This window comes from Arvicanthis niloticus, chromosome 6 (assembly GCF_011762505.2).
Source record: "Arvicanthis niloticus isolate mArvNil1 chromosome 6, mArvNil1.pat.X, whole genome shotgun sequence".
NCBI classification, from domain to species: domain Eukaryota; kingdom Metazoa; phylum Chordata; class Mammalia; order Rodentia; family Muridae; genus Arvicanthis; species Arvicanthis niloticus.
In genome coordinates, this window is record NC_047663.1 from 12,891,040 (window position 1) to 12,915,582 (window position 24,543).

Consider the following 24,543-nt stretch of genomic DNA (forward strand, 5'->3'; position numbering starts at 1 on the left):
CAGGATCCTTGCCCAGCACACTGCCTTTCTGCAGATGGCAACAGTGGGACACAAACAACCTCCAACCATGGCAGCAAAAAGTGCTTGCAGTACATGGGACAAGCTCTCCTGTTCTGTTCTGTTCTGTTCTGTTCTTCTCCTCTCCTCTCCTCTCCTCTCCTCTCCTCTCCTCTCCTCTCCTCTCCTCTTCTCTTCTCTTTTCTTTGTTTCCTTTTCTTTTCTTCCGATTCCTTTGAGATAAGGTCTTGTTCTCCCAGGCTGACTTCAAAGTTGCAATCCTCCTGCCTCAGCCTCCTGAGTGCTGGGCTGACAGGTGGGTACCACCACACCACACCAGTCAGTGGATTTCTTGACGTTCTATCTCTGGAAATTGGAAAGCATGCCGAGTAAATGGTGGTGGGGCTGGAGCCCGGGGCCTTGACCAGCTGCACACGCTGTATCTGAGCTGCACCCTCTAGCCCCGAAAGTGTCCTCTGAGGACTAACTACACTTTATAAAGCCGTCCCTGCTGAGCTGCCTAAAGTTGGGCATGTGAAGAAGAGGGATGGAGGGGCTTCCTTACAATTCCGATCATGTGATGTTTGAATTAAGAATGGGCCCTTCTTTTCCAGATGTGGGAGAATTCTAGGCAAACAAACTCAGCAAAATAACAGCTATTTACAAAAATATGCATCAAGTCTAAAACAAGGCCAGAAGCCACATTAAAACCCCATGCCTGGGCCAGTGAGATGGCTCAGCAGGTAAAGCCACCTGGCCCTAAGCCTGAGGACATGAGCTAGCTCTCTGGGACCCCACAAAGGAGAGGACTGGCTCCCATGTGTCTTCTAACCTCCACATGCATATCATAGCACATGCGTGTCTCCCCTGCACCTCCTCCCCAACAAATAAATAAATATAATTTTTTTTCAAGTCAGGGTTTCTCTGTGTAGCCCTGGCTGTCCTGGAGCTCACTCTAGACCAGGCTGGCCTCGAACTCAGAAATCCGCCTGCCTCTGCCTCCCAAGTGCTGAGATTAAAGGCGTGCACCACCACTGCCCGGCAATATGAAAAAATTTAAACTTCATGCCTACATAGAAAAATGGCTTAAAGACTACATACTCAAATGCTGAGAGAAAACCCGAGTTTCAAATCTGGCTGCCTTTTTATTTCTTTTTTTCCTTTTCCCTTTCTCTGTGTTTTCTGGGCTTTGTCACCAGCACTTTTATACTAGGAAATAATATCAAGGAAAGAGCCCACTTTGATATTAAAAATGACTTTGTGTGGCACCAATGACAGAAACAGAAAGCTGTGGGCTGGTCATGGCCATATGTGGAGCAGGTCTTCCCGATTCCCAGGGTGCTTTGTGAGTCAGAAAAGAGATCCTTGCAGCTGGTTGGAACTGCTCTGAGACTTGGATGGTAGCGGGTTGGGGTAGGGTACCCGGGGCTGGGACGGACACTGAAGGAACTTCAGTTAAGCAGCTTTGGGGCACTTCACTAAGTTTGCACAGGTCTGTTCAGGATCTCTCTCTGAAGTCACATGGGGTGTCAGAGTGTAAGCCTAGAAGCAAAACTGTCTAGTAAGGGGTTGAATGTCACAGGACGCCAGTCTGTACCATCATCCTTTGTTCCTTTCTTCTTAGAGAAACTCTATATCTGATTCTATGCTGGGTGTGCAGTAAGTTCAAAGTTAGCTTAACGTGTTCGAGCTTTTCTTCCTCACTGGGTTATTTATGTCTCTACCTATAATTCCAAAAGACAACTACAAGTGTTTGGCCAAAGGCTCCTGCAGCCACAAGGATGCTCTCCACAGTTTCCAAAAGTGGGGAGGGAGGTGAGTGGAGGCCTGGTCCCTTAGACAACTCCATCATGGGAGCCCCTTCACTTCAGACTGGAAAACAACTGGCCTGAAAGAGCCACGTGGTGCAAAGCGGGTGCCTGTTGGGGCGCTGTATCCTTAGCCTGTTCCCCTCACCCAAAACTTCCTGCACTTCTGTACTTCCCTGAGAGGGGGGCAGAAAAAAATAGAGAAAGAGACAGGGGAGGGTAAGGAGGGTAATCAAAAATGTCCGGGCAGTGGCAGTACACGCCTTTAATCCCAGCGCTCAGGAGGCGGAGCCAGGTGGATCTCTGAGTTGGAGACCAGCCTGGTCTACGGAGTGAGTTCCGGGACAGCCAGGGCTACACAGAGAAACTCTGTCTCAAAAAAACCGAGAGAGAGAGAGAGAGAGAGAGAGAGAGAGAGAGAGAGAGAGAGAGAGACAGACAGACAGACAGACAGACAGAGACAGGTAGTAAAGGCAGCAGCGAGATGGACATAGAATGTTCACGTTTGCAGGAGATGGTCATAATCGCTGCATAATTAACACACACTAATCACAATCATTCCTAGCCAACCCAAAGCTGTGTTGATACATAATGCACATATCATAGAACCCACTCATTTAAAGTGAATAGTTTGTGGCTGGAGAGATGGCTCAGCAGTTAAAACCTCTTGCTGTTCTTCCAAAGGACCCTGAGTGTTGTTCCTAACCCCCACTTCTGGTGACTTAACCTCTGTCCCTAACTCCAGCTCCAGAGAATCCCATTCCTTGGTTGGCTCCCTGGGGCACCTGTGCACACGTGGTAGACTACACACGCGCACGCACGCGCACGCACACACACGCACACACACACACACACTCATATATAAAAATGAAAAAGAAAAAAAAAAAAAAACAAGTAAAGAACCTAACAGGCTTTGCTCTATTTACAGAAAGGTATAGCCAGTGTCATGATTTTATTACCGAATATTTTAAATGTTTTATGTCTGTTATGTGTATTTTATTACACTTATTTGCACACATGTGTGGAGGTCAGAGGACAACGTTCATGAGTCACTTCTCTCCTTCCACCACGTGGCTCCCGGGATCTAACTCAGGTTGTCAGGCTTGGCAGAAAACGCCTTTACCCACGGAGCTGTCTCACCAGACCACATTTAATTTTAGAACATTTCATCACCCTCCCCCCAAGACATCCTATGCCTCTCGGCCGCTGCCTCATACTCCCCTAGCTCTGGGTAAGGCCCAGTCTCCTTTCTGTCACTAAACATTTATTTACCTGTGCTGACTGTTTCACGTGGTCTTTCGTGACCGCCTTCCACTTCTTGCTGTTTCCAAGGCTCTTCTCTATTGCTTCACGTAGTGGGCTTCACACCTACTTCTTATTGGCAAAGAATGTCCTATTGGAAAGATATGGTATACCCCCATTAGTTAGTTCACATGTTTCCACCTTTTAGAAAATAGAATAGAATGTCGTTGTTTTCATTCTTTGGCGATTTCATCCCCCAGTTCTTGCTTGCTTCGTTTTTTGTTTGTTTGGTTTTTTTGTTTTTTGGGTTTGTTTTTTTGTTTTTTTTGTTTTTTTTTTGTATTTTTTTTGTTTTTTTTTTTTTTTTTTGTTAACTTACTGAGTTCATTAGTGCTGCCCTATAGGAATGTTGACTGATGCTGTTGGCTTGATCTTGTGTGAGTCTCGTGCAGGTCAGCACAGCTGTGGTGAGTTCCTGACTACAACAGTCACGTCACATCCAGCAGACAGCATTTTATAACGCTCCTCTCCCTCCTTACGTTCTTTCTGCCCCTTCTGTGATGTTCTCTGAGCCTCGGGGTAGAAGCAGGTTCTCATAGATGCCCCAGCTTGGGCTGAGCACTCTGGGGTCACTTGGTCCCAGTACTTTGTTCACTTACGGGTCCGCCTTGTCTGATGATCAATGCAGGGAGATCCTTTATGGCTGAGGTTGAAGGCAGCACTATCTGTGTGTATAAACATAAATATTTAGAAGGCAGTGTGACAACACTCACAGTAGAGTGTTGGCTACCCCCATAACCTTTGTTCCGCCATTGCGACGATGGGCAAACCTTGTCTGGTAGGTTGCTATTGTAACACGCAGGATTTCCTACTGGGTCATAATACTATTGATGACCTTTCTCCTCCTGCACAGAGGAAGTTTCCAGGTCAGTTCAAGCCTGATTTCCTCGTAACCTGCAGCCAACGTGTGTTGAGCATCAGTAACAGTATCTTACCACTTAGTTATGGTGAGCAACCAAAAGCCTGTGTTTTGGGGGGCACTTCAGGGTTCTCACCAATCAGTTACTTACAGAGGGATGCCCCATGCCCTACACTGCGATTTTCACTTAATAACCCATGTCCTTGGGGAAGCATCATCCACCCAGAGGGTAGCTATATTCAACTTCCCCTTTTAAGAAAGAAAATGCTCTAAACTAGTTTACAAGTGGTGGCTTTCCATACACCTTTAGTTTTGGTTAAACTACCCCCATCTCTCCCATCCCCTGGATTTCTAGTTTTTGGTGCTAGTGGATGTTGCTAAGTGTGTCCATTCATATGAAAGTTGTTGTGTGGACGTTGCTTTTATTTCCTTCTACACTTGAGAGTAGACTTTCTAGGTCATGTGATAACTGTGATTAACTTCTGAGAACTCCCAGGTTGCTCTCTAACACACTGCCCCAATTCATACCTTGTATACAGCCTTTCGATTTTCCATCTCCTCGCCTGCAGTTATTAGCTTCCTCTAAAAAAATTTGTATGTATATGGGTGTTTTGCCTGCATGTGTTATCTGTGCCCCATGTGTGCCTGGTACCTGTGAGGGCCATAAGAAGGCACCAGATTCCCCTGGAACGGAAGTTAAAGACAGCTGTGAGCTGCCATGTGGGTGCTGGGAATCAAACCTGGGTCCTGAAGAAGAGCAGCCAGTGCTCTTAACCACTGGGTCATCTCTCTCTGGTCCCTAGCTGCCCTTTTAAATTATAGTAGTTATCCTAGTAATTATGAAGTGCCTACTCATCTCTGGTGTGTGTGTGTGTGTGTGTGTGTGTGTGTGTGTGTGTGTAAAGCTAAGTGTTCATTTGTTTGTTTATCTGTTTGTTTGTTTGACATGGATCTTAGACTCTGAATCCAGACCCTCTTGCTTATAAAGGAAGCATTCTGCCCAGCTCCCTTCATTATGCTTTTAAGGCTTTTTTTTTTTTTTCCAAGCCCACCTACTCAGAAACCCTCACGCTTAGCGCTTCCCTGTAAGATCACAATCGTTCCATTTGGACATCAAGTTCCTCTGTACTCGGCTTCTCAGTCTCTTCCACCACTGTCCCTGCAGGCACCCCACCCAAACCCATGTAATCTCCTTTCCTCTTCCCTGTCTCAGGGCCAGAGTGCTTCTGTCCCCCTCCATCTTCCCTGTCTCAGGGCCAGAGAGTGCCTCTGTCCCCCACCCCAAGCTGCCCTTAAAATTACATCTGGAACATTCACAGAGTGGGGAGCCGAGGTTCACAGAACAAGCAAGGTGGCCTCTCATGGTGCCAAAGGCCCCAAGTGACTTTGACCAGGTAAGGGGCTCACAGCTGTGCTGGCACCTGCAGTTAAGGGCACCCAGCCAGCCTCCTCTTGGAGTTCTGTGTAGCAAGAGATAAGCGCAGAGGCTTGGCTGTATGCTCAGTAAGGCCAGAGCAGGAAGCAAGACCCAGTTTCAAGTCATAACTGTTTTGTACCCCCTCTCTGGTCTCCTCCCCTATAGGGTAAAGTAAAGAGCCTTTTAGCCTGGGTCCAAAATTTTACAAATGCTTTTTATAAGAACCCACTGGATACACCAGTTGACAACAAAGCCAGCCAGCATTATTTTTTCATTATTATTTAAAAAGATGTCTCTCATATAATCTTGAAGATCATTTTCCAGTTATGTGTTGGCTCCAGAGTTCCTACCATGTATGACTATTAATCCCAGTCATTGGTATGAGATGCCTCCCCTCAGTACTACAGGAACAAACTGCCCCCCTCCAGATTATCCTTGTAACAAAAATGGCTCCTGTCACTTCCAGAGTTTTCTTGGCTTCCTGTACTTCCAAAAGATGTTGAAGCATCTTCCATGCAACATATTTCATTGGGAAGTTTCTCTCAAAGGCCCTGCTTACTGCCTCAACCAAAATGCAGACCTCCAGTGACTTCGCCTCAGAGGAGGCTCCACCCTCCCTTATCAGAGTGGATGTTGTGATAGAAACAAGGTCATCTGCCTTTCCGGCAGTTCATCGTAAAGTTCCTGGCTAACTGTATTTAATCAAGCTCAGAAAAAGCTAAAGCAGGCTGACCTTTCCTACTGGGAAGTCCTGTCCCAGTTATGAGTAAACCCTCGCAGGGTTCTAGAGGGTGATGGGATTGGAAGAGAGGCAGCCTCTGTTTCTGTGCCTTGGGCTGAAAAAATGTGAAAGAGAATATTCTTTGTATTCTGAGGTCTGATTGCTTAGCAGTGGACTAAGTGGTCACTGCCTGCGTGAAGTCAGGAGGTCTCCTGATTCAAATCCTTTGTTCAGAACAGGGTTTCTTAAACTTTTCCCACTAATAGCCCCTTCTCAGTGCAAGAAAAATTTGCATGCCTTCAAGCATATATGCAGATAAAATAGGTATACATATCAAACATTGGCTGATTATAGATCATAAATTTGTTTTAAAAATAATTCTCAAGCCCAATCTCTCCATTTATTGAAGACAGTAAAGTTTCCACACTAATGACACAGAAGGGCTTGTTTCTTTTCACATGAGTAATCAAATCTCAGCTGAACATATGACACTGTAGGGCACAGATCAATATTTTTATTTTATAGTTGGTAGTGCCAAAAGCACTACTTCAAAAAAAAAAAAGGAATAAAGAAAAAACTTCAAATAAGCAGAAGTATTCTTGGGAGCATGCTGTGAGTTGAGTTGTGTTCCAATCTCAAGCCAAGGTTCCTTTAACTTTCTGGCTTGTTTTGTTTTTGTTTTCCGAGACAGGGTTTCCCTGTGTGACCCTGGCTGTCCTGGAACTCACTCTGTAGACCAGGCTGGCCTCAAGCTCAGAAATCCACCTGCCTCTGCCTCCCAAGTGCTGGGATTAAAGGCGTGCGCCACCACTGCCCAGTTCATTTAATCATTTTAAAATGAAATTCAGATCAGCAGCTCAGAGAATAATTCCTAAAATCAACAGTTCCAACACAAGACAATATCAAGCTATTTACCAATTTGATAGTAAGATTCCAGGCAGTGTAGCAAACACTGAACGTCTCTGTTTCCTATTAACTGTTACCTTTTCTGTAAGAGCAGGGAAGTTTATGTACAGTAAAACCCTGCAGCTCCCAGCATATGCTAGCCACAAGTCTGAGCCAAGGTGCTCAGAGGGTTGTGTGTGCTGGTGGTGTGGTAGGTAGCACACACGGTAAGGCATGTGAATATTGTGTGTTCTGAACCAAGGCTGCAGCGAAGAGATGCAAACCTGGCCGGTGCTGCAGAAACACCCCAGAACCCATATGTACCTCACTTCAAATTAATCTTTGCCGGTTGTGCATTCAGAACTTTTCACTGTTGCCAACTTCTTGTGACCATCCCTATTCAGTTACAGGAGCCTGGTGTGTGGGTGACAAAAAGAAAACAAGGATTAGAACAAGCTACAGAAATACTCAAGCATGTTCCTCCCCTTACCAGCAGGTGGCACTCGAGACACATGGTTTTCAGGTGCCCTTTCCAACCATGCCCCTTTGGCCTCATGCCGTGTGTTCTTTGCCAGGTCTCTGTGCCCTCTCTATCAACCATTCCAACTCTTACCTGGCCTATCCTGGAAGCCAGAGTACAGGCGAAATTGTTCTCTATGATGGAAACTCCCTGGTAAGTTCACAGCGGTCCCTGGTGTATCAGCCTGCCTGCCCTGGCCAGCTGGTTAATAGACCCAGACTCGATAAGGAGGCCCTGTTGCGGAGGGGGGAGTAGTATGGGGGAGCTCTCTAGCCACAGCAGTTGGGTGAAGGAAAAGAAAGGGCATTTGTGTTGAAGCTCACAGTCAATATTAGTCAACGTCTCTGTGAGGCAGGTGCCAGAACGAGGCAGAACACCTGCCCACAGTGGAATTGGTGAGACAGCTCACAGTCCATCTGTATATGCTAGCTACCCTCTGCTCCCCGACGCTGCATAGAGCAGGGCAGGATCACTCTGGGAATCCCCTAAAGGAGATCCCCTAAAAGCCTGGCTTTGTGTCAGCCACACAGCTGGTCATCCACCTTCCCAAAGGCAGGGCAAGGAATAAACATGATTACACACACACACACACACACACACACACACACGCAGCTCTGAGAATGTCACAGAAGATGGAACAGGAAGGACAGAAGACCCAGGAGAAAGGGTGCATTGCTATAGAATGCTGCCTTCTGGACATGACATGGATTGTCAGTAACCCGGACGCCTGCATTAGACTGGGCCTGTCATGGAAGGGGTGGGGGAGGGGCTTATGAGTACCAGCTCCATCTAGGCTATTAATTTGCTATGGTAGGGATAGGGGAGACATTTTCTTCAGTACCATAGCCACCGCTAAGTTGCCCATGACCCTGTAAGAAGCCCTAAATAAACGGATTGGTTCACCAAAACAAAGAGAGAGGTGGGAGGGGGAGGGGCCTCTACTAGCAGAGAGCCATAGGAAAGGGTGGCCCAGTGGTGAGCAGGGAGACAAAGCAGAGAGCAAGGAGAGGGGAGGAAACTCATCTTCCCTCTTCACCAGTATTGATCTCCACTTCTCCCCGACACCAACAGAAAATGGTGTGCACCATTGCTGCCCACGAGGGAACTCTGGCTGCCATCACCTTCAACTCCTCGGGCTCCAAACTAGCAAGTGCATCTGAAAAAGTAAGTGTATTCTGGCTCCTGCTCCTGCCTGGGGCTTGCAGAACCCCTGCTGAGGTGCCAGTTACCAGCAGACTGCTGCTGGACCAGTTATAGCAACATGAAGACTGGCGGGTCTTTAGACCTGCTCAGAAATGGTTTCAGAGTGAGACTATCTGGACCCTGCCTGTGGTGGTCCATCAGTGGGTTTGTCCCTATCAAAGACTGACAGTAATGCAGACACAAGACACTTGGCATAAAACTTTGTGGTTTTATTGAGAGATACCTGTGCCTGTTGTCCCCAGATAAGGATACGTGTCCCTGTTGTCCACAGATGCGGAGAGATTGGACTCTATTGACCAGAATAAACAAAGAAGGTGATCAAGTTACATTTCAAATGCCATGTAAACCAGATATATTTTAATAAGCAGAGATAGAACAGTCTATAAAACCAGAACAGTTTGTGATCACACACACACAGAGAGAGAGAGAGAGAGAGAGAGCCTTGAACAAGGCTGGGGAGGGAAAGACAGTATTCAACAGAGTACACAGAGTAACAAGAATCCCTAATTTGGCACATATACAAATAAAAATGGCCCTGCACCCAGTGCTTTGTCCTTCCTCCTCAGAGGCAGGTGTTCAAAGCCAGTAGAGCAGACTGCCCCAGGAAGGGACATCATCCCTGTGTGAACCATTTGTGGTTAGGAAAAGACCACCTGCTTTCTCTTCCAGGGCACTGTCATCCGAGTGTTCTCTGTTCCTGATGGGCAAAAACTCTATGAGTTTCGTCGAGGAATGAAAAGGTCTGTGTTCAGTGTCAGTCCTGTTGTAAAAAAAAGTCCTCCCTGGCAGCTGGCTAGGGAGGGGGCGGGGCAGGCCCCACAGCCTCCTCCTAGAGGTTAAATGACTGGGGGGGGGGGGGGGGCTTTTTAAAAACAGAAGGCAAAGAAGAGGGCCTAATGCTGAAACTTGAGACCAGAAGTCAGGGTCTTTCGATATGGCCATAGGAGGCCAGCAGGAGAGAAAGCAGACAACCAGCAAATCACACTCCAGAAACAATTTCCGATTCCTCCACAAAGGGACATCAAAATGTCATCGGGTGGGACCTTTTTTGCTGTGAGGTTTGCAGCTGGACCTGTTCAGAGCAGCTCGGAGAGGTCCACACTCGAAAGAAGCATGGCTCCCATCCACTGGCTAGGAGGAAGGACCAGGACCTAAGACCGTGGCTCTCCCTGAATCTGTCCCATGTGGCTTTTAAAACATGGACAGCATACTGTTGGGGGATGGGGAGGTTAGAACAGCTTGGCCCTTCAGGACACATCTTCCTCTCAGAACTGTGGGGTGATGCCCCTCACTGTTCCGGCTTGTCGACCGGTGTGTTGCTGTCTCTAGGTATGTGACAATCAGCTCTCTGGTGTTCAGTATGGACTCACAGTTCCTGTGTGCTTCCAGCAACACGGAGACCGTGCACATCTTCAAATTGGAACACCTGACTGACAGGCAAGTGCGGGGCCAGGCAGAATTCCCATCAGACAGAAGGAGTAGGCCCCGGGTCTCTGCATGCGTTGGAACTTGGCTTTTAAACTCAGCCCTGCTGCTGTGTCGTTGCCAGTGTAGCAGAGTACGTGCTAGCAGAATGTTTTGGGGTGTCCTGCACGAAAGTACAAGATCCATGTCTGTGATCCTGAGCTTTACATCTCAACTCGGCCCCCTTTGCGCTGTGAGACGCTGGGAAGCTCATTCATCTCCGATGTCTCACCATCCCTGCCTGTTAAACAAGCACATAATTGTGTTTGCACCTTGAGCTTCGTGTGGGGCTCAGTAAGTTTGTTGCTGGCATGAAGCATTTTGTGTCGTGCCTGGAACCAGCACACTCCAGCTGAAGCAGCTGAGTTAACCAGGGGAATGATAGAGAGGTGACAGCTTTACTGTCCATGTTGTGCCAGCCTTGAGTGCTTGGCAAAGGTGCTCCCTCTGTGGGGAATCCTGACATTTCTTGTATTGGTGACTTTCTCGTCCCTGACCATGGTGTCTTCCTGAAAGAATGTAGACTGTAGGAGAGGAAAGTCTGGTTTTAGCTCACTGTTTCAGGGGGCTTCAAACCCAGCATGGCGGCGGTTGGTGGTTTAGAAGGGCGGGAGCCTGTGGCCATGGCTCTTTCCTTCTTTGCAGACCAGAGAGTAGCCTGGAACAGAGACTCATATGACCTTCCAAGATCCACTCCCTCGTGACCTTCCCATAGCCCAGTCCTTGCCTCCCAGAGGCTTTGCCACTATCTAAACAGTGCCACCAACATCAAAACATGAGCCAAAGAGGACTTTTTTATTTTAAGTTAAACCTAAGATTTTTATTCTGTGTACTACCCTCAGATTTGATCTACTTTCTAGACTCTGCTTAACAGTCTCCAAATCTTCAGTGGCTGTGGTGGCAGCCGGGGCTCGGGCTCTAGAGGGCAGCAAACCTATTGCAAACCTTTCACTATTAAGGTGCCACACAGGAGCAGTACACCCATCCCCCCTCTCCCACCCCTACCTCGTCCTCCCACCCCCACAGTCATCAGTGTTTAGGATAGGAGACTCACTGCCCTCTCCCAGCCCTGCTGTGTGTGAGTGGCCATCAGTGGCCATGGGCAGGACCGTGAGTTCTCAGCATGTCTGAGAAGCAACAATGTGTCCTGGGCAAAGTGGCTTCCATTTTTATCTTAGTCCCGCCTGCTGGAAGAGAATGTTTCAGTGCTGAGGTGCTGCCTGCCACACAGTTCCAGCCCATATGTATCCTCTTGCTGGAAATGCTCCTTTGAACGTGACAGCCCCTCCCAAACTCCTTCATTCTCTTCTTCCTTGATAATAAAATCTAAGCTTCTCCCTTACCTGCAGGATCCAGGAGCCAACCCAATCCCCCATATTCCTCCACCTCAGAGACACAGACACCCAAACCCTTCCACCTCTGAGACACCAACACCCAGACCCTTCCACCTCAGAGACACCAACACCCAGACCTCTCCACCTCAGAGACACCAACTCCCAGACCCTTCCATCTCAGAGACACCAACCCCCAGACCCTTCCATCTCAGAGACACCAACCCCCAGACCCTTCCATCTCAGAGACACCTACCCCCAGACCCTTCCATCTCAGAGACACCAACCCCCCAGACCCTTCCATCTCAGAGACACCAACCCCCCAGACTCTTCCAACTCAGAGACACCAACACCCAGACCCCTCCTCCTCAGAGACACCAACCCCCAGACCCTTCCATCTCAGAGACACCAACCCCCAGACCCTTCCATCTCAGAGACACCAACCCCCAGGCCCTTCCATCTCAGAGACACCAACCCCCCAGACTCTTCCAACTCAAAGACACCAACACCCAGACCCCTCCACCTCTGAGACACCAACACCCAGACCCCTCCACCTCAGAGACACAGACACCCAGACCCTTCCATCTCAGAGACACCAACACCCAGACCCCTCCATCTCAGAGACACCAACTCCCAGACCCTTCTACCATAGAGACACTATTTATTATTTACACACACACACACACACACACACACACACACACACACACACACACACACACACTTGCTGGGCTGCCTGCTATGGTTCCCCTGAGGAAGTCTGTCAAAGGCTTTAGTGACTGTTCCCACTTTCCAAATGACAAAACAGAAATGGATGTTAAGGACCCCCATCTACCTCTCTCTGCACTGTGGCCCTGTGTGGACCATGAACATAGCCTCTTGGGTTGCTTGGCCTTTTATACATCTATGCTATGCCCCAACTTAAATATAAAGTCCTTAGGTTATTCCCCCGATAACCCCAACTCTGGAGCACAAGGCTCTAGGACCATCAGTACAGGTGTGTCTAGAACATCAAGTCCCAGACAGGTTGGTCTGAAGGCCACACAGCTGTATATCCTGCTAGGATCAGTTCCCACAGATGAGTGACCTCATAGCAGGTGATCCCAAAAACACACCTAGTGGCACCAGTCCCCAATGTGCTGGCCATGATATGGGACACCAAGACAGCCATGTCTCTCTCACTGTTCATGGACCTCTTTGTCTGACAAAGGCCCTGAGATGAAGCTCAATGCATGCAGGGAACCTCCCAGATTCACATGGAGCACCTGAGTATTTTCAGTGCTGGGTACCAGATGGCTCTGGAGCCAAGTGTCTTGTCTGCAGGCCTGCTTCCTACTGAGTCTGGCTCAGGAAGCCGTCACAGGGATCTGTCTGTTCTTCCCTGAGCCCACTTTGGGCTTCTGAGCTGATTTTACAGGGTCCAGATATCTAGTCCATCTGAATCTCTACCCTTGCCTTCTTTTGGAAGTCCAGCGATCATCAGTAGCCCTCTTTTAATGTAAGAAAGCAGCGGCACGGGAAACCTCTTAACAGGGTTACAGTGGTTCTTCTGAAGGACACACAGGCCCTGGTGCTCTTTAGTTTTTCCTGGAATAATATGTCTCTGTGGCCAGAACACTGTGCTCAGGCACAGCCTCTGCCTGGCAAGGTCAGTGCTGGGCTGTGGCAATCACTGGCAAGGTGCCTGTGGCCACAGCCCAGGCCCACCCTTGCCTCTGCATTGCCTCCCCTAGTCGCCCAGAAGAGCCTTCCACCTGGAGCGGCTACATGGGAAAGATGTTCATGGCAGCTACCAACTACCTCCCCGCCCAGGTGTCGGACATGATGAACCAGGACAGGGCTTTTGCCACAGGACGTCTGAACTTCTCTGGGCAGAAGAACATTTGCACCCTGTCCACGTATGTACAGTGCCACCGAACTCACAGGTGTATGTTCCCAGGACACAGAGTCCCCAAGTATATGAAAAACAAACAAAACAAAAAGATGGGGCTAGGAAGATTGCTCAGTGGTTAGAGCCCTTCTTGCTCATGCAGAGAACCAGGGGTCAGTCAGCACACATGTCTGATGGCTCACTGCTGCCTATAACTCCTGTTCTGGAGGGGTCAGAGGTGTCTGATGCCCTCTTCTGGCCTCTGCATGCACGTGGTACACAGAGAGGCAGGTATACACACACACACACACACACTCCAAGGAAGGGAAGGAGAGCAGAATCCGTCTGCTAGTTTGAATGTGGATTCTCAGGGGGTAGCTGGAAGTTGGCATGTGAATACCAACCCTTGGTCCTAATGACAGCCTTACAAACCAATCCCCGTTTACGTAAGATGAAATAATGGCATTCCAGTTACATAGTCTATGGGACTGACTGGTGTCTTATATTCATAAGCTTAGGGGCATTTGTTAAAGAAATCACACACACACACGCACGCATGCACACGCACGAACGCACGCACACGCAGGACATGGTGGTGCTCACCTGTAATCCCAGCACTCATGAGACCTAGGCAGGGATTTGAAAGTTCAGTTCCAGGCCAGAATATGCATCAAGACTCTATCTCAAAAGACCACAAAAAGAAGCATTTTAGGGACCAGGAAGAAGACTCAGACAGTAGAATGCTTGCCACAGAAGCAAAAAGAGTCTGGGGCTCAAAAGAATCCTGGGCAGAGCCTGAGAAACCACATGTCAGGCTGGCCTCTGGCTTCCTTCCCCATGCAGGCCCACCTGCATACATGTGAGCCCACACGTTTACAAGCCTAGCTAGCAAAGACGTTGAGCCGGCTCTGATCTCTTCCTCTTTCCGTCATCACTGAAGGCAGATGTGTAATATAGAGGCCACATCCTATCTAGGGACAGCAGTAAGCTGGCAGTAGCCTTTCACGGGTACTAGTTAGTGTCTACTTACATTGCTCTCGTCCCATCCCAAAAATAATCTTGAAAGTAAGTAATCAGGTCAGAATGTAAAGGCAGTCCCAACTCTGGATCACTCAACTCTGGCTTATCAAAGGCGGAAGCGCTGAAGGCAGTTACAGGGAATGGAGCTTTGCAGGCTGACTTCAGATCTGTAGCGATCCATCACTTCTCTCTCAGGATCCAGAAACTGCCGCGGCTGCTAGTGGCCTCCTCCGACGGACACCTTTACATCTACAACTTGGACCCTCAGGATGGAGGAGAATGCGTCTTAATCAAAACCCACAGGTGAAGATTCTAATTGTCTAACAGCTGTTCAGGGACAGGGTTGCAGCGCTGTCTCTGCTGGGGACAGCTGCGGCCTGCTTCAGTGTTGTGGCTGCCATCCTACGTCCTCCTCGAAGTCTCTGTGCCAGGCCCTCAGCAGGCTTGTTGCTTCAGGTCAGGCTCATTGTCAGGTATCCTTAGTTCAATGTTCCTTTGAGGCAGTCCCAGGCAGATGACATAATACCCCAAATGGGATGTTTTCCTGCTCAGCCTGGCCTCCCACCACAGCCCTTAAGAACACAGTAGACAGTCAAAAAGTGTTCACAGAATCAGATTTAAAAACTTCTAAAATTCCGTGAGCACCTTACCCACGGACTCATTAGCATGTCATTAGCATGACCTCATTAGCATGACCTCATTAGCATGTCTTAACCTTCCTGCCTCAATACACCAGAGGAGCAGAGGGCTGCAAGCCAGGGACATGTTGCAGGTGCCCGGCTGACCCACTTGGGTACATGCTGGTCATATAGAGTGCTGGCAGGTCTGAGAGCACGGGCCTCTTCGCCCTTCTCCCGCGAAGGTGTTTTGGGGATGCACTGACTTCTTCTATTCTTCCTCTCCCTGATTACTGCACATAGCTTGCTTAGCTCAGGAACAACAGAAGAGAACAAAGAAAATGACCTCAGACCTTCCTTACCTCCATCTTACGCCGCAACTGTAGCAAGGCCCAGCGCATCCGCAGCCTCCACGGTACCAGGTGAGGCCAGGTCCCTAATACTGAAGGATAGAGCCCAAAAAGGTTTGGCTCCCTCCTTCCTTCCTTCCTTCCTTCCTTCCTTCCTTCCTTCCTTCCTTCCCTCCCTCCCTTTCTCCCTCCATCCCTCCCTCTCTCCCTCCCTTCCTTTCTTTCGATAGTGTCTCACTCTGTAGACCAGGCTGGCCTCAAATTCACAAAGATCCACCTGCCTCTCCTCCCAGTACTGCAATTAAAGGCACGAAATAAAGAAGTAGCCAATGACCCTTTACTTCTCGAAACATTCCAAAGAGCTGGAGTTTCCGACAGGAGGTGGCTGAGACCTGCCTGTCTCTCACAGACCTGCCTGTCACAGCCCAGGGACTGTGAGGACTTAGGCTCATTCTCTTCAGGAGGCAAAGTGCAGCTACCCTCCCGTGCTCTCAGGTCCTGTCCCTCCAGCACCTGCCATGGGGCGTCTCCTGATTCATTTCTCCCTCCTGCCTCCAGGATACTCTGAGGACGGTGGGGCGCTCCGAGGAGAAGTTATTCCGGAACATGAGTTTGCAACGGGACCAGTGTGTCTTGACGATGAGAATGAGTTTCCCCCTGTGAGCATTCGGAACCCTTAACAGAGTTACTCCATCTATATGCCTGGAAGGAAGCTTTGTCTCCCACAAGAGGCCAAGTCACTGCCCTGTGCTCTAACTCCTAACGACTAAGACTAATCCTCTTTACAACCAGAGCCTGGGGCACCCACTTTGCAGTTTCAGATCCTGCAGGCTAGCCTATTGGTGTGGTGCTTGAGGCCTGACAGCATTACCATAACCAAATACTAACCCGGGGAGTGTGGATGGCTCAGAGACCTCTAGACTCCTTGCCTCTGCCTCTATACATACACTACTCTAGCTCCTTGTGAGGTCGGAGTTTCTGCCTGTCTGGTTTTCTGAAACGCCTTAAGAATGCTTTTGTAGAATGCTGCCTGTTACTTGTTATGATGAGTTCATGGGGCTAGGTCGTGCTGGGACTCTGAGCTGGCTGCAGGAACTGCCATGCACCCTGCCTGCAGCTCTAGTACTGTGTACTCTTGATCCTCTCCCACAGCTACAGGCACCCACCAGGAAACACATGTATAAAGCCAGGGTGGGAGTCAGGAGCTCACCTGGAGACCTTCAGCAAGGCATCCTGCTTCAGGTTGCCCGCTGTGAGAGATGCCAGGGGTGCTGAGCACTGGGCTTGGCTTCTGTTGACAGCTGGAGGGAAGGTTCTCTCACCCAGCACTGGGGACTGTCAGGGCGTCCTTAGGTGCCATCCCCGTCTAGAGAGGAGCAGTGTGTGCCTCTTGTGTATTTCAGTCAGGAAACATCACAGTGGCCAGGGATGTGACTCAATTGGTAGAATGCTTGCCTGGCACACATGAAACCCTAGGTTCAGTTCCTGGCAGCACTTAAAATTGAGCATAGTGGTACACACCCGTAATTCCAGTACTTGGAAGCAAGAGTATCAGATGTTCAGGGTCATCTGAGGTACATAGTGAGTTCAAGGCCAGCCTGAGTTATATGATGCCTTGTCCAAAAAAAAAAAAAAAAAAAAAAAAAAACCCTCCCAGATAGTCAACTTGAGATCATTTCAGCTGGATGGAACAGAAAGGAGTGGTCCTGTGGGCTCTGGGGTTGGTGAGGCTCCTTTTTGAGTGAACAGGGGGCGTTTGTGACGTCCATACTGGCTTTTGTAGATTGCAGTTTGAAATGAACATTTTTGGACTTTCATAGGCAACTTGACAAATACATTGCAAGCAAGTGACAGTTATGTATTAATGGTGCAAAGAAGCAGTTCTTTAAAACAAAACAAAACTAATTATACATTTTAAGACAGCCACTGGCCCACTGCCTAACAGTTGCTCGTCAGTCAGCAGTGCCTCTGGGCTTCCATGATGCTCCCTAGAACTATAGAGTTTGTCTGTCTTCTGGAAGTTGGTTATTTAACTATTTAACTGGCATTACATCTTCTGGGAGCCTGAGCGCTCTCGGTCAGACTGTGGGGACAAACATGGCCAGAGCGTCCTGTTCTGTGACACTCAGATGTTCACTCAGTTCTGCTTTAGCAATTTCGGTAAAACCCTGAGGCTGCTGCAGAAGATTGCTACATCACACATTTAGTTAGGGTCTTCAGTATAGACAGAACAGACCTTGCAACCTCCTTGTTTACAGAATTTGAGTAATTTGAACATCGGCAGGTAGGAGGTAGCCCACTGTTAGAGAAAACTCATATAAAATAATAACCCCAAATGAGCTACTTTCCTCGAGGGGAGGAGGCTCAGAGAGGCTTAATTTGAGAACTGGTGTTGACAGGTATGGATTAATGATGGTGTGTTTGCCTAGCATGTAAGAGGCTCTGAGTTCCATGCTCAGTGTCCTCCCCCTCCCAACACGTCCAAAAACACTAATGTTTAAATGTGCCTCGAGGCAAGCTCACCAAGACGTGAAAGCCAGGGTGCAAACCAGCTGTCCTGTCTCCCTCTCCTAAGGAGCAAATCTGTGAAAGTTGACTTAAGCTGCACTTAGAACTCTTGTCTGGGCTAGGGGTGTGGCTAGTTCAGTAGGCAATGGGCACTGGGCTCCAGCCCCAGCCTCAAAAAAAAAAAAAAAAAAAAAAATTGTGTGCAAGCAATTTGCCCTGTCAGTTAAGTATTGGTCACTTGTCAAGTTTCTAGAGTTGTTGGAGTCCAGCTAGGATGGGATAGCCTCTGGGTGCCACAGGTGCTAAGTGTTATATGGTGGCTGCCAGGCCCAGCCTGTCCCACAGCCTGCAGGTAGATGAAGAGGAGGAGCCGATGTTCAGACTGAGGTCCCAAGTCAGCAGCAGGCAGGCTTCTATATCTTCAGGCCCAAGGACCAGAGGCAAGAGCGATGCTGGCTGTTGGTCAGTGTAGCCATCTCAGCCAGGTCTCTGTAGCTTCAGTGTTCGGCTGGGCTTGCTAGGAAAGCCCCCTTCTGCCTTTATTCTGAAGTGTATGCCTCTTGCAAATATTTCCCCAGAAACCATATCTTCATTCACAATTCTTTAAAAAGCCTGTAAGACTACAAAAGGATCTTGAGAGTCTCAGCTTAGCCAAAATCACTTCGCTTTCAGATAGGAATATCAGACTCACTACTGGAGAGGCCCTCTGGGCCTCTGGGCCTCTGGGCTCTGCCTTAAGCCTGGGAGTCATTGCTAGTTTTCTTTATAAACTAAACTACCACTGCCCTCCTAACACCACTCTCCTCTCTGGGATTGACTTCGCCTCAAGACCAGCAAGAGAAAAGCACGCTCATCATCCCTGGTCCCCTGGGAAGAGGCTTTGAGGAGGGCCAGCAGCTTCTGCTTCCGTAGCAAGCCAGCCTGCAATCCGTGTACTCTGTGACACTAATGTTACCATTGTGAGCAAGAGAATGGCCGGTCGGACCAAGAGCATATGCTGCCTTTCTGTGTTCTCTCTAGTTGTTTTGCAGTCAGTGGTTTACAAATAAGATGAGCCTTTTTTTTTTTTAATGCACATATGCCTCCGAGCACACGTGCACACACCCAGTCTGTAAACAGTATTTTTGGGATCTGTGCTACAGTTATATACACCTTCAAGAGATGGGTGGATTTTCCCATGGCCATGAGTAAGGGTCAGTCTGTGGTCATACAGAAAAATCCCAAAGGTCCAGCCTCCCCTGCTGACCCACCTAGCACAGACCCCTGGGTAACCCAGCCTGCCTCCCTGAAGCCTCTCCTGAGAAGAGTAAGGCCATATTCTGTTTTGATTTTGGTAGATAATCTTGTGCCGTGGAAGTCAGAAGAACAAAACGAAGCAGTCCTGACAAGAAGCCTACCTCATAAGTCAGGAAAACCCCTGTCAGGTGGTTTTGGAGAGAACAAGGAAGAAACGGAAAGCAATCAATGTTGTGGGCAGAGAGGGGAGGGAGGCAGGAATCCTGGGTGCCTCGCTGCCTGAGCCATAGACCGTGGTTAGCCCATACCCAAGCCCCTCAGCCTTGGCTACCAGTGGGCAAGGAGAATGCTGGAGTCACACCATGCTATTTAAAAGACCTTCAAACCACAGTGTAAATGCTAACTAACCATATTGGTATATAACCGGAATTTTATATTAAAAAGGGCATCCCTGTCAAATGTATGCTGTGTAAAAAAAAAAATGTATGTGGCGGGAAACCTCTTGGAAGTATGTTCCATGTATATTACAGACATAGAGAGAGAGACTATTTTAGCCAGGCCAAGTATTTTTGCAGTGATTGGAATAAATCGTTTATTACCTTGGACTCCCATTCAGGACACTAATTAAATAAAATCATGGCAATGCACTTGTGAGTTGTTTACATTTTTATTTTATTTTATTTTATTTTTAGAAGTTTTAGGGGCTGGGAAAAAATTCCAAACCTTTTTTTGTTTGCAAGGTTATGTTTTAATATATGAGTGTTTTACCTACCTGTATGTACACCGTGTACATGCCTGGCATTCTAAGAAACCAGAGAAGAGTATGAGGTACCCTAGAATGGAGTATAGATAGTTCAAGCTACCGTGTGGGCACTGGGAACTGAACAGGTCGAGCTCTTAACCAACAGACCACCACTTCAGCCCCAAACTCTTAAAATTTTTATAATACACCCATTTGACGTTAACAAGAAGGACGGACCGTGAGTTCTGCTCCAAGGCCTGGGAAGACCTCACTTTGGTTTGGCTGTGCTTGCTCAAGGTATCTCAAAGGAATCGGGTAACAGAGTAGGCTTCCAGGTCCCTCCCCTCCAGAATGTGCATTTTGCAAGATCCCCAGGAACTTGTATGCACATTGAAGAGGACCAAGCTCTACGTACCAGATAAGAAGTTTATGCTGAAATGGCTACTGAAACTGGGGGCACAAGATAGAAACTAAAATATTGAGGTTCTGCCTGGTGTCAGGGAAACGCACGCAGCCTCATGTGTTACGTTAACCTTCAAAATCAACTTGCAATTGAGATTTAAGTCACTGCCCAAGCTTAAAACCTAGGGCTTGGACCTAGGCGGTGACTCCATAGCCCCCTAGTGCTGACCTATACCTGTGTCCATTCTTCCAGTGCTCAGTGCTTCTCAAGCCGGCATGCAGAGAAGACAGTCCACACAGAGAGAGCTAACGCTGGAGCTTCCTAACCAAATGCCGCAACTTCCTTTCTAAATAGACGTCCATGACCAAACTGAAATTTGGAAGTAAACCCACCTGCCTAAAATTTCCAGAGAGAGTATTTCTCATGCGGGATTAAAAACAAAAAAAAAAAAAAAAAAAAAAAACCTATCAGACCGGTTGGCAACGGCAGGTAATTTGATAAGGGTTACAGCATGGAGTCACTGAAGGATCCTGAGTATAGTCTGCTCGGGAGCTGTTGTCATCAGCAATGTCTTGGAGGACATCTGCAAGAACCCTGGTGACCTTCGGCAGCACCTCCTGGTACTCGGGGCTTCCCTTCTGTAGAGGCACGGCCTCAGCAACATCATCTTCTAGGTTGAAAATGAGAGGGGGGACGTGGTGCTGCTCAGGACCCACACTCCCGTCACAAGCTTTGGCTCCACCTATGGGAAGGATGACCAAAAATGTGAAACCCAACCTTCACCCTGAGCTGCAGAGGAGGACAGGCATCTGTGGTTGATTACACGTGAAAGGAACTAAGCCTAGGAATTCAAACGGCTGCTCTCCCTGACAAATAAATGCCCTTGAGATTGTAGTCTGTCTTTCCAGTGATGATTGTCTGTCCAGGGGGATTAGATCTGGCCCCTTGGACCTGCCTTCAGAACCAGTGAACATCTGTTCAAAGACCATGTGTCTCTGGCCTTTGAGAGCAAGATTTGTGGTTGTTGTTGTTTTGGTTTTTTTGGTGGTTGGTTGTTTTGTAATTGGTACACATATGAAGGTCAGAAGACAACTTTCTGGAGTCTTCTACCACTGAAAGTTCAAGTCATCAAACTACTAAGCCATCTTGCTGGCCCTCGAGTCTGATATTTTTGAATACTGATTTCTCCAATGGCAACTGTTGAACTTGGTGGCTGACAAGAAGGTTAATTTCCCTGAAGATGGTGAGGTTACAGAGATTAAGAATCTGGTTATTATGTCACTCTGAAAGAGGAGAGCTAAAAGCATCTGAAGCATTTCTCACTTTTAAAGACAATATTTATTTTTTAGGTGTACAGAGGTTTTGCCCAAGTATAAACACCTTGTGCATGCAGTACACATAGAGGCCAGAAGAGGACATCTAATCCCCTGGAACTGGGGTTACAGATGGTTGTGAGTCACTGTTCAGGTGCTAGGAACCCAACCTGAGTCCTCTGGAAGAACAGCAAGTGCTCTTAACTGATAAGCCATCTCTCCAGCACCCGGCACTGTATCATAATGATTCAAGTGATTTTTTTCCCCTTCCTCTTTCTATGCAAAAAGTAGCTAGGGTGTCTAACAGAAATCTATGTAATTAAGTAACAGTTTGCTTCTGGGCATCTTGATGGTAAAACATTAATGAGATAGAAACATCAATTTCTTGGGAGAAAGAGAGTTCTTTCCCTGAACGGATGTCCGAGAAATTCTTCCAGTGGCCCTTCCTATAGAAAACCCTATATCATGGGCTTATACCCTCATTTGAGTATAAGGATAGAGTAGGGTTTTACTATATATCCTGGGCTGGCTTCAAGCTCTTTATCCTCCTGCCTCAGCCTCTCAAGTGCCAAGATGACAGGTGTGTACAGCCTTGCCCAGTCTGATGACATTCTTACAACAGACAAAAGGGGTCCAGCTGTGGTGTCTTCTCACCACATGATGACAGCACAATGCCACAGCTCAACTCAGCAAAGACAAATCTAAAGGGACCCAAGTCAGCAATCCAGGACACAGCTTTCTCGTTCAATATGGATGGAAATGAAACCAGAACTCTCGAGAAGAATGAGTGTGTCCCATTGCCCTCTGACAGACCAAAGCCTCCAGCAGGGGTTCCCTCCCCTGGTAGACTCTCATTTCAGCAGGGATAAGGAATTACTATCTTTGTCTAGAATTGACAAAAATTTGACTCCAGCATCAGCAAGCAGCACTTGAAGTGACACAAGCTTCAACAGTCAACCAAGGAAAAGGTGGGGGTGACTCTCATAAAAGTTAAGTGATCTACTGAGTAAGGAAATATAAGCCTTTAATCCCAGCATTTGGGAGCCAGAGGCAAGAAGATCTGTGAGTTCGAGACCAGCCCAGAGCTACACAGTGAACCTGCCTTTAAATGTATATTATCCAAGCTGGGACATAGTGGAACATGCCTGGAATCCAGCAGTAGAGACATGAAGATGAGGAGTTCAAGACCAGCCTTGGCTACAAAATCAGTTGAGGCTATCCTGAAGTACATGAGACTTCATCTTAAAAAGAATTTTAAAAATACAGACACGAGGCCCATAAGGGGTGTGGCTCACCACATAGAAATACTTGCCACATGGGCCACACAAACCAGAGTCAAAACCCATACAACTAAGGGTACATAGTTGTCCACTGGCCTCTACATGTATACCACACACCTGCAAATATACATCATACACAGTCATGCAAATAAATATACATCATACACAATCATAATAAGTTTCACTTAAGGAAACAGTACAGTGGTGTCCTTTGAACTACCATCCTCTAGATAGCAAAAGGAATTCTAGGCAATCTCTTGTAGCAAATCAATACGAAAGCACTGTAGCGGAATGATCAAGACAGGCAAAGACTGGAAGGGACCTGAACCTGTAAAGAAGCCACACCGTGTTAGACCTGGTCCCACGTTTCCCTACCCTGGAGATGCTGCAACCAGAAGTGTGGAATAGGCAGAATTCCTGAGGAAAGCTGAGGTGGTTTAAGATGTCAGTGTTTAAGGTCACCACAAATGATGAAAACTGACAGGTGAAGTTCTACGAGGAAGACTGCCACAGATCACCAGCCTCAAAACCTTCATATGAACTCCTGTGAATCCTTGGCTGACCCTTGAAAGAGTCCCCAGAGAGAGCCCAGCTGGAAGACCAAAATAGGCACTTTGGTGGCAGCCTGCCACAAAGAAAACATTTGGAGTGTGAGTCCAGTTAGATGAGAGGAATGAACCAGGCACCTTGGTACAAGCCTGTAACCCAACACCTAAGATACAGAGACGGAGACTTCCAGGCCAGCCTGGCCTTGTAGTTCAAGACTAACCTGGACTACAAAATGAGACTCTCTTTCAAGAGAGAGAAAAAAAATAGATATGAAACAGCAAAACAAAACCAAAATTTCCCTTATTCACTACTGACACCTCCCCTCCCCCAAAGCTCAGGTGAGAAACGGAAATCAGAGCCTGGGGGTTAGGGACTTTTCTAAACTAAGGGACAAAAATCTGACAGGCAAAAATCCTAAGGACACAGAATAAACCCTTCCTCCCAAGTTCAAGAGAATGAACTGAAATCGACTTCCCACGAAGCTCAGAAGTCACTCCCCAGGACTTCACCAACAAGGCACAGTGCATGGTTTTTAAACAACCAACCAGGAGGTGCCACTATGGCCCAAAAGCAGCATGGAAGCACTACTCCTTACATCAGCAGAAAGAAAACTCGACATACTGAAAAAGGAACAGTTTCCATTAGCTCTGAGAGTGCACAGACAGAGCAAGGCCATGCTCCATGTTGAAGAGGGGCTGGGCAGAGAGGACTGCTGAGTTACCACAGCAGAGACCTCTGTTGGTGTGACATGGCAGGGAGCAGCTTTTGACGGACAGGTCTGGGAGAGAAAAATCCCAGAGGGATCTTATCATTGGTACTCCATCCTTTATGGATGTTGTTAGTCTCTCCTCATCATCGGGGCCAGGGAATTGAGCCCAGCAGAAAGCATTGTACCACTAAGCTGCATCTTTAACTGGGCGCCTCCTACTTTTGTAAATTTAAACTCCAGGAACTCAGGCGGGTCCCATAGTAAACGCTATAGTAAAATGCCACGGTTTGGGAGCAGGAGAGGAAAACTAACATTTTAAACTACAGCAGTGGCGGGTGCTAGAGAGAGGGCTGAGTGGTTAAGAGCCCATATTACTCATGCAGAGACTTAAGTTCAGTTCCCAGCACCCATTAATTTCCAAGCTCCTACACTGGGTGGC

The 24,543-nt window shown here is 47.9% G+C and overlaps 2 protein-coding genes across 10 annotated transcripts in view; one reads left to right on the forward strand and one right to left on the reverse strand.

Annotated features, from left to right (window-relative positions):
- Wipi1 (WD repeat domain, phosphoinositide interacting 1) overlaps nt 1-19,755 on the forward strand; it is a 37,559-nt gene extending 17,804 nt beyond the window's left edge. Inside the window, exons 5-13 of one of the 2 annotated variants that reach the window (XM_076935557.1) lie at nt 7,565-7,662; nt 8,581-8,673; nt 9,382-9,452; nt 10,042-10,149; nt 13,241-13,405; nt 14,593-14,700; nt 15,318-15,436; nt 15,923-16,023; nt 18,702-19,755. In XM_076935557.1, the coding sequence (XP_076791672.1) occupies nt 7,565-7,662; nt 8,581-8,673; nt 9,382-9,452; nt 10,042-10,149; nt 13,241-13,405; nt 14,593-14,700; nt 15,318-15,436; nt 15,923-16,023; nt 18,702-18,815 (977 nt within the window). In that variant the 3' untranslated portion in view covers nt 18,816-19,755. The remainder of the gene's footprint in view (nt 1-7,564; nt 7,663-8,580; nt 8,674-9,381; nt 9,453-10,041; nt 10,150-13,240; nt 13,406-14,592; nt 14,701-15,317; nt 15,437-15,922; nt 16,024-18,701) is intronic. The other variant, XM_034505660.2, reaches the window with a different exon arrangement.
- Nucleotides 19,756-20,086: 331 nt separating this feature from the next.
- The window catches only part of Arsg (arylsulfatase G), a 133,764-nt gene continuing 129,307 nt past the window's right edge, over nt 20,087-24,543 (reverse strand). For all 8 annotated transcript variants that reach the window (XM_076935551.1, XM_034505659.2, XM_076935550.1 and 5 more), the window contains one exon: nt 20,087-20,995. In XM_076935551.1, the coding sequence (XP_076791666.1) occupies nt 20,721-20,995 (275 nt within the window). In that variant the 3' untranslated portion in view covers nt 20,087-20,720. The remainder of the gene's footprint in view (nt 20,996-24,543) is intronic.